Source organism: Mastomys coucha, unplaced genomic scaffold (genome assembly GCF_008632895.1).
Source record: "Mastomys coucha isolate ucsf_1 unplaced genomic scaffold, UCSF_Mcou_1 pScaffold13, whole genome shotgun sequence".
Lineage (NCBI taxonomy): Eukaryota > Metazoa > Chordata > Mammalia > Rodentia > Muridae > Mastomys > Mastomys coucha.
In genome coordinates this window covers 73,662,642-73,672,861 of record NW_022196895.1, presented here as the reverse complement: position 1 = coordinate 73,672,861, position 10,220 = coordinate 73,662,642, and the positions used below count along the sequence as shown (strand labels likewise).

The window sequence follows — 10,220 nt, the reverse complement described above, 5'->3', positions numbered from 1 at the left end:
TGGCCTTGCCCCTGTGTAATCCTTCCCAGTGCCCAGGTTGCTGCCTGGCACATGGCCTTGCTCCAACTAGGTTTCCATCCCACCAGATACTTCATAGCTCCGATCCACATTTCTTCCTACAGTCTAGAAGCGTATCTGGTCAGGTTTCCACAGATAGTCCCACGGCACTGGCTCTGAGTTTTCTAAGAGCAAGACCCAAGAAGTCTCAGCCATCACCAGGAGTCAACAGAGGTCTTTTTAGAATGGCATCCCAGAGATTCCCAGAGCTGAAAAGAGAGTTTTCCCGGAGTCTCCCCTCCCTGTGCCAGGGTGGCTCTGTGTAACTTATCTGACCTCTCCCTCTGTCTCCAACACCAGGGACACACAGAGGAAGATCTCAAAGGCTTATCACTGAAAGTTCAAGTACAGATCTCCTGACCTTCACACTGTTAGAACATGACTCTCATTGTCTGTTGCTTTCTATCACTGGAAGCAAATAGCTCCTCAAACCAAACCAATTCCCAGGACTTCATCTCCTGCTTGGGAAGTTCCCTGGCTTGCTTTGGTGTCAAAACCTGTGGTGACTAAGCACCAGCACTTCAAAAGCTGCAATCCAGCTCCCGCTGTGACAGCACCTAGCAGAGCATCCCTGTCTCTTGCCCTTCTTTCCTGCACACTCCTCAAGAGTTTTTGAGAACCCCTGTATTTTCCACGAGGAGGCACTCTAGCATCCAGGCAGCAATGGGCAGAATTCCCCCACGCCTCCAGCAAGTACAGTAGTCTACTCTGGAAAAAAAGGGAGCTTTGCTGAAGTGAAACTCCAGTGCCGCTGTGCTCTCTAAAACCAGGGGAACCACCTTGGACACACAGAGGAAGATCTCTGCATTAGTCGGGCACTGTCAGAGCCTCTCAGGAGACAGCTATATCAGGCTCCTGTCATCCAGCACTTGCTGGCATCCACAAAAATATCTGGGTTTGATGATTGAATATGGGAAGGATTCCCAGGTGGAGCAGTCTCTGAATTGTCCTTCCTTCAGTCTCTGATCCATAGTTTGTCTCTGTAACTCCTTCCGTGAGTATTTTGTTCCCCCTTCTAAGAAGGAATGAAGTAGGAATAATTCTGAGACGGAATGAAGTGTCCACATTTTGGTCTTCCTTCTTCTTGAGTTTCTTGTGTCTTGTGGATTGTACTTTGGGTATTCCAAGCTTCTGGGCTAATATCCACTTATCAGAGAATGTATACCATGTGTGTTCTTTTGTGATTGGGTTACCTCACTCAGGATGATATTCTCCTGATCCATCCATTTCCTTAAGAATTTTATAAATTCATTGTTTTTTTTTTGTTTTTTTGGCGGGGTTGGGGGTGGGTTAGAGACAGGGTTTCTCTGTATAGCCCTGGCTGTCCTGGAACTCACTCTGTAGACCAGGCTGGCCTCGAACTCAGAAATCCGCCTGCCTCTGCCTCCCAAGTGCTGGGATTAAAGGCATGCGCCACCACCACCCGGCCAAAGTCATTGTTTTTAATAGCTGAGTAGTACTCCATTGTGTAGATATACCACATTTTCTGTATCTATTCCTCCATTGAGGGACAGAAGTGGAGACTCATAGCCATCCACTGGACTGAGCACAGGATCCCCAATGAAGGAGCTAGAGAAAGGACCCAAGGAGCTGAAGGTGCAGCCCCTTAGGAGGAACAATATGAACTAACCAGTACCCTCAGAGCTTCCAGGGACTAAACCATCAGCCAAAGAGTACACACCATGGGACTCATGGCTCCAGCTGCATATGTAGCAGAGGATGGCCTAGTTGGTCATCAATGGGAGGAGAGGCCCTTGGTCCTGTTAATGTTCTATGCCCCAGTGTAGGGGAATGCTGGGGCCAGGAAGCGGGAGAGGGTGGGTTGGTAAGCAGGGGGAGGGGGAAGGCAACTTTTTTTTTTCTTTTGGAGGGGAAACCAGGAAAGGAGATATCATTTGAAATGTAAATAAAGAAAATGTATAATTTAAAAAAAAAAAAAAGATCTCAAGCTTAGGGGAAGTGGTGGATCCTGAGGTCTGAGGCAAGGGAGGAACCACCAGGACAGGGCAGAAATCCCCTTTGACGAAAAGACCTTTTCCACCGCCCACCCAGTGCTTCCTCTTACCTGTCCATCAACTTGTCTATTTTAAAGATTTATTTATCTTTCTTTATATGATGAACATATGGGTGCTTTGCCTGCATATATATCTGCACACTGTATGTGCACAGACCACGAGGAGGCCAAAGAAGGCCATTAAATAATCTGGAACTGGAATTAGATCATTATGGATGGTTGTGAGGTGTCATGTGGTTGCTGGGAATGGAACCTTGGTCCTCTGCAAGGGTTATAAGTGCTCTTAGCCTCTGAGCCATCTCTCCAGCCCCTAAGTTGTCATTTTTGGAACATTTATTATATGTCGGGCATCCTTCTGGGTGCCAGGATCGCCGAATGACTGAGATAATAAGAGTGGCCTGGGGGAGCTGGTGGGTGTGTGCACCAATACTCTAGTTTACTACAACAGGACTGTGTGAAACGTAAAGAACACAAGCCACAGGAGAGGGGTTCTGCTCCTCCACATTACCTGCTAATTCACTCTTCCTATAGAGATTAATTAATATTAGCTAAAAAAACTTACCAGGTTTCATAATGAGATCCTTATCTGTAGTTTACCTCTTTCCTGCTCTTCCTCTCTGCCTTCTGCCCTATTGGCCCCCTTACTTCCAGATTTTACTTGTTCCCGTGCAGGAAAAAAAGCATTTTTCTGTACCTGCATTATCTCACTTATATGGGACTGTGATCTCCAGTTTCACCATCAACTTTCCTGAAAATCCAACACTCGACCCGATACACTTCTTCCCAAAGCCATTACCCTTGCTCACTTTGACCCCCTCCCTCCAGATTCCCCAGACCAGGAATAATCCACATGCCAGCTCTCCTTCAACAACTCACGGCCAGCATAATCAGGCAAAGCCTTTCCCATCAGGCCTGAGGGCAGTCTCTGGTGACACGGCGCCTGGAGCTGGAGGAAGCCCCGCAGATCAGAGTGGGGAGCCAGAATGAAATCTTTTGTCCAAGTACTTGACATTGACCCAGTTTTGCTCATTTACTACATACTATTCCCAAAATAGTGCCTCTGTTGAATTATTAATTTCTTTGGAAGACGCAGGCTCCTTGCTCAGAGATTTTACAGACATGAGGACAATGGCTTCCTCTGGCTGAGGAGGAAACAGACACCTGGAAAGACACGTGCCCTTGATGCGTGTCCCTGCCAGTTACCAAGGAAGCAGGGTCAGAAGAGGAAGAGGTTAGACTACCCTAGTGTTCTTCCCTTTATAGGTCCCAGCTTCCTGCCCGTGCCATTTGCGTGGTCCACGCTTTCTCCCTTTAAAAAAAATAAGCGGGTCCAACTCTAGCCCCCATTGTCTTGGGTTGTACTCTTCTTTGGAACGGGGTCACTACAGATGTGATTAGCTAAGATGAGGGCACCCGTGATCAAGGAGGGTTGCCTCCTGATCCGTCAGAGCAGGCGTCCCTGTGAGAAGATAATACAGGGAGCTGGAGAGATGGCTCATCGGTTAAGAGCACTGACTGCTCTTCCAGGGGTCCTGAGTTCAATTCCCAGCAACCACATGGTGTCACACAACCATCTGTAATGGGATCTGATGCCCTCTTCTTACTTGACAGCTACAGGGTACTCATATAAATAACAAATAAATAAATTTTTAGAAAGAGAGAGAGAGAGAAGATAATGTAAAGAAACAAGTCAAGAGCTCCCTGTGGTAATGCAGCAGGGCGGCTGGAAACTATGGAGCCAAACACGTCAGAGACTCCTGGTGACACCGGATGCTACACAAACCACACTCTTCCCTCGAGTCTCCAAGAGAGGAAGGCCCTGTCCCCACTTCTCACAGCTCCTTACTTTCTGGTGTCTAGATGAGGTCTTGCCTTCCTTCCTCTCACCACTCGGGGCTGCTTACCGCCACCTCCAACACTTCCTGTCCTCCACAGCGGTCAGAACCACCTTGTCATGCCAGAGCCCTGCAAGGATCCCCTCTTCCATGAAGCTCGCAAAGAAGATCTCTGTTGCCCCGTTTTTTGCCAGTTGTTAATCAGCTCCCTCAGGGTTACTGACGCCACGCTTCCTAGTGTATTCTGTTGCATCTCTGTCTGCTGTTTCATTTACAAATCTTACTTTTCAGATTGGTTCCTAAGGAACTTTAAGGCGGTATTGGTGGAGAAGAGACTTGAGATGACAGGACTGGTGTCATAAAGGATTTACTTACAGATTTGCTTAGGAAATAAAATAGAATTTAGTAAGAGAGCACTGGCTCCAAAATACAACTAAGAGAAGAAGTGTGCTGCCCAGATCTGTTGGAGAGACGTGAGATGTAGGACATTAAGGGTGTTTGTTTACAAAGACTGATCGCCAACTAGGCTCTATTCCCGTAAGAAACAGAGGAGGCTCGAATTACACATGCCCATTAATCTTAAAGAACAGGACTCTAAGGGCAGCTCAGGGTTAGACTCTCAGGGTTAGAGCCACCATTAAATCCTGCTCTAACATTAATTCCCCCATGTGCTCTCATGCAGAAAAGCTTAAGTCTTCCAAGTGGACAGATGGCCTAGTAACAACTATTGGAAAAGTAAAACACTGATTACTTAAGAAATAATTCTGAGCCAAGCAGAAGTGGCCCACACATTTAATCCCAGCTCTTGGGAGGCAGAGGCAGGTGGGTGACTTCCACACCAACCTGGTCTACACAATGAGTTCTAGGACAGCCAAAGTTACACAGAGAAACTCTGTCTTGGAAAAATAATAATAATAACAACAACAACAACAATTCTGGAAGCTTCTTTGCTGTGTTAATGTCCCATCTGCACTGGCCAGACTTGCAGCCTCCTGTCTCTGTTTAAATTGTTCAAAGTGGAACCTAGGGACTGCACCTGAAAATAAATCTCAGAATGACAGCCTATGTGGAATGCACAGGCCTAAGGTATAAATAAGTTACTAAAATCATCTGTTCATGAACAGGATCCTCCATAGGCATTAAGCCAGAGATGGACACATGCTATGCTGAAAAAACAAACAGCCAAAAAACCACCTTCTTGTTTTTCATTTATTAATTTTTATTAATATTATTAGCTTATTAATAATATTAATAAATTATTAATTTATTAATCTTTAAATGTGCAGAATAATTTCTCACTAAAAAGGCATATTAACATTAACTCTAAAATAGTATCAGGCAGTTCTCAGGGTTGTTTCACACCCCAGAGCAGAGGGTCTTCAGAATCAATAAACACAGCCAAACCAATCAATGGAAAGGGGATGAAATGACTCTAGGGTGGAGTGGAGGCAAGCCTGACATCCGTGTTCAAGCCCAGACACCGGGAAGTGAGGAGCTGTGGGGACAGGACCTTGCTCTCTTGGAGGCTCTAGGGAGAGTGTGGCTTGTGTAGTGTCCGGTGTCACTAGGAGTCTCTGATGTGTCCTGGCTTTCCTGGCTTTCAGCTCTGTAATTTCCACCAGCCCCGCTCCATTACCACAGGGACCTCTTGACTTGTGTCTTCACACTATCTTCTCATAGGGACACACTTGCTCTGACTGATTAGGAAGGGACCCTGATCAAGGGTGCCCTCCTATAAAGGCAGCGAGAGAGCCAACGAACGGCCCACAGTTGTCCTCTGACTCCCACACGGCCACCGAGGCACATGCACGCCCACAGATTAATGAGAAATAACTTCTCTACAAAATGAAGATAAGGGAAACCAATTGGCTCCTAGTTGGGGTGGGGGCGGGGAGACCTGAGCATCTCACCTCTCCTTCAGGAACTCCTCAAACTCCTTGCAGTTCTTGCGGCCATTGTTCAGGTGGTGGATGATGCTGTCATAGCCTGCGGTGCTGAGAATGTCCGTGCTCTGTGGAGACAAACAACGCGACGTCAGGCCAAACAGAAGCAGGAAGCATAGGTGGGCAGAAGGGGCAGGGAGCCCACAGTGGGACTTCACTGGATCACTTTTTACAAAGACCGGTGACCCAAGAGGAAACAGAAAAGGCGTCGAGATAAAACAGCTGGGAAGAATAGTTCAAACGATGAAGCTGGAGGGCCACAGAGTGGGAGGGACAAGACAGAGGAGGAAGAGACCTGAGGACATTTTCTACTTCCATCCATTTGCCTGCAAAATTCATGATGTCCTCGTTGTTTAAAATGTCATCCTGAGTGAGCTAACTTAGACCCAAAAGGAGATGCAGGGTATGTGCTCACTGACTAGTGGATATTAGCCAAAAAGTACAGAATACCCACGATGCAACCCACAGACCATAAGTGTAATAAGCAGAAAGGCCCAAATGAGGATGCTTCAATCGAACTTAGAAAGGGGAAGGAAATAATCACAGGAGGCAGAGGGAGGGAGGGAGGGAGGGAGGGAGGGAGAGAGGGAGGGAGGGAGGCACATAGGTAGGAGAGGGGAAGGGGAGGGGGAAAGAGGAACTGGATCAGGTATGGGAGGAAGGAGACAGGAGAGAAGCCCAGAGGGCCAGGAGAATAAATGGAGACAAGCAGCATGGGAGTGGAGGTGAGGGGCCCTCTAGAAAGTACCAGAGACCCAGAAAGTGAGAGACTCTAGGGACTCAATGGGGGTAACCTTAGCTAAAATGCCAAACATTGGAGAGAGGGAACTCAGAAGAGTCCACCTCCCATAGATAGACAGGGCCTCAAGAGGAGGGGCAGGGTTACTAACGCACGTCCACATTTCTGACCCAGAGCTGTTCCTGTCTGAATGAACTGTAGGGACAAAAATGGAAAAGAGACTAAAGGAAAGGCCGTCCAATGTCAGGCCCACCTTGGGATCCATCTCACTGGGGAGAGGGCGTGGGCCACCAAAGCCTGGTACTACTATGCTATGATGTGCTTACAGACAGGAGTCTGACATGACTGTCTTCTGAGAGGCCCTGCCAGCAGCTGACTAAGACAGATGCAGATTCTTACACTCAACCATTGGACTGAAGTCAGGGACCCCTATGGTTGAATTAGGGAAAGGATTGAAGAAGCTGAAAGGGAGAGCAATCCCATAGGAAGACCAACAGTCTCAACTAACCCAGAACCCAGGGAGCTCCCAGAGACTGAGCCACCAACCAGGAGCATACACAGGCTGGTCCAAGGTCCCTGGCACATATGTAGCAGAGGTCTGCCTGGTCTGGCCTTAATGGGAGAAGCCACGAGAGACTTAAGGGAAGAAGGGGCCCGGGGGTGGGGGTGCTGGGGGAGCATCCTTTCAGAGGTAAGGGGGAGAAGGAATGGGATAAGGAACTGTGGGAGGGGGGACCGAGGAGGGGAAACAACTGGAATGCAAATAAATAAGATAATAATTTAAAAGAGAGAGAGAGAGATAAGGATGTGGGGTAAAGCAAACTCAAGCCCCTCTCTGAAGCTCCACTCACACCTAAGTCAGGCCAGGAGAGACAACAGGAGGTCCCCACTCTAGCCTCTTGCTTGCTGCCTGTCCATTCACATTGCTTGACAGGAACTGCCTCAGGCTACAGGGTTCCTGGCTCTAGTTTGGGGAAAATAATATTTAATTTTAATTAGCAATTTCACGACCCCCTCTCTAATGCAGTATTTATTGATTACTGTTTGCAAAGCTAGTCCGTTTCTCCACTCTCACGTTTCCTGGGAGTCTCCCCTGAGTAGCCCAGCTCCCTCTTGTGAGTTCTTTGAATTTGGTGTTCTGTACTCACGCAGACGGCCTTTCTGTTCCAGCTGTGCTAAAGGTTGGATAGAATACTGTCACTACCCCTGAGCCCCTCACGGAAAGGTCTCCCTTAATGTTAGACACCTCACAGGCCGACAGCAGAAACATGCAGGGTGAACTCTCTCCTGAAACTCCACCCAAATACGTAAGATCAGATCAATGAAGCAAAGCCGCCTGGGATATGAACAAAGAGATGCAAAGGTCATTGTCAGCATCCCTCATAGACAGAAGCCTCCATTCCCACTCACTGAGAATGCTTGACATCTCCACGTTACAACATCTGGGAGGTGGTTTCCCTTTTCTTAAGTAAAGGGAAGGCCTGGTGGGGCAGGGAAGCTAGAAGAGAGTTTACCGCAAACACAGACATCCCAACTGCCAGTCTCAAAAGATGAAACAGAACAGCTGCCCAGTCACTTAGGATCATGGAGAAAGGAAACCATGTAAGAAGCAACTCAGAAAAGAAATTCCCAGGTAAAGTGAAGGACCCAGCACCAGGTACAAGGTGATCAGAGAGCATGAATACTAACTGAATGCCAGAAGCAAGATGGGGAGGGATGCACACAACAGTCAAGATAGACCAAGACACACGCCAAGGGAACCAAGGGACACTGCCGGAGAGTTCAGTGGGTAAAATCCTGGCCACAAAAATGGGAAGAACTGAGTTCAATCCACAGCACCACACAGAAGTCAGGTGGAGTAGCATGCACTCATAATGCCAGCCCTGGAGAGGCAGAGATAAGCAGATCCCAGAGCCTGCAGACCAGCAAGCCTAAACCAATCATCAAGGTCCAGTAGGAGACTGTCCCAGTGAGACACTGTCTCAAAATACAAGGTGCACAGCTCCTGAGGGAAACTGCCAGAGGCTGGTCTCACACATCTATACACACATGTACCTGCCCATTCACAAAGAGAGAAAGAGGGAGGGGATGAGAGAGGGAGGGAATGAGAGAGAGGGAGGGAGAGAGGAAGGGAGGGAGGAAGAAAGGGATAAATAAGAGGAAGGGAGGGGAAGGAAGGGAAGGGGAAGGGAGGGGAAGGGAGGGAAAGTTGGCTGAAAATAAAAATATAACTAGTGGAGTTGTAGAGGTAGCTCAGAGATTTCACACCAGGCACACCCTGTAACTCCAGGGGATTTGACACCCTCTTCCGGCCTCTGCAGGCACCCATACACTCATGATATACACGCACACTCAAATCTTTTAAAAACAAATGTAAATATATGAATATCAAAATAAAGACGTTTTTAAGGAGCATCATAATCTGACTTGCAAGTGGGTTTGCTGAGCCCCTGGCTCCATCCTCAGCCTCATGATGAGAGCCTTCTGGCCATCTCCACATCCTCCCTCTCCCACTTCTCCCACTCTGGTCTCCTCTCTCCTCTCCAGGATGAGCGATGCATACTGCTACCCTGGGACCTTTCTGCATACGGTTCCTCCAGTGGGAATGGTATGCCTTAAATCCTACGTCTGCTGCAGAGTCTGCTCAATCCCGTTTCTTCTCTGAATGGCATCTTTCTGGGAGAATTTGCTGTCCTCTCTCCCTCTTTAGAAAGCCTGAAGTGTTTTCTGTCACTTGGCTATGACCATATACTGTTCGGTGTGGAGTATCATCTCTTCTTTTCCTTTGAGACTGAGACCAGTCTGACTTACTCCACAGCCAGGTGTGGCTCTCAACTTCGAACCTTTCTAACCCAGCCTCCCACAGACTAGAGTTGCAGCCATTATGTCTGTTACTGGGGATCAAATCTGGGGCTGGTACATGCTAGAGAAACACTACCGACTGAAGCCCTAGTTATTATATCATCTATGATATAATGGTTAATTCATTATAGGTCATTTGGAACATGCACAAATGTTATGAATAACTCTTGACACACTTTTAATTTCATACCAACTACACACAAACTACTAACAAATGTATAAAGCCAACCTGAGGCTGTGTATTTGCAGCCAGGGAGTCTACATCCATTCCAGGGAGTCAATCAAAACCATACACATAAAACAAAAGTAAGAGATGAAGACAGTTATAATATGGCCATATGAAGAACATGTGTGATTAATACAGTAGGAAAAGGCCAGATACATCATAAGAGAAAAAGAACAAAAGAAGGTGGGCAAGTGGGACAGGGTCCTGCCATATTCCCCAGGCTGGCCTGAAACTGGCAAACCTCCTAGCTTAGCCTCTGAGGTGCCAGAATTACAGGTCTCTGTCACTACTACTGGCCAAGAAATAGGATTTAAATTGAGTCCTTTAAAATAACCAGAATCCATGCAGAAATGACAATGAGAATATCAGAATTTAAGAGAAGGGCCTCAACTAGCAGGTCGCTCATGTAGCTAGCTTGCAAAAGAGTTCAAGGTCAGCACATAGCTGTATTCCCAGCACTCTGGAAGAAGAACCAAGAGTTCAAGGTCAGCTTTGGCTATATTATACCAGACTCAGATAGATACATAGATAGATAGATAGATAG

General features: G+C 47.3%; 1 protein-coding gene across 1 annotated transcript in view; it reads right to left on the bottom strand.

Annotated features, from left to right (window-relative positions):
* The window catches only part of Pstpip2 (proline-serine-threonine phosphatase interacting protein 2), a 93,208-nt gene that overhangs the window by 43,529 nt on the left and 39,459 nt on the right, over positions 1–10,220 (bottom strand). Inside the window, exon 2 of the mRNA XM_031366098.1 lies at positions 5,817–5,917. Within this exon, the coding sequence (XP_031221958.1) occupies positions 5,817–5,917 (101 nt within the window). The remainder of the gene's footprint in view (positions 1–5,816; positions 5,918–10,220) is intronic.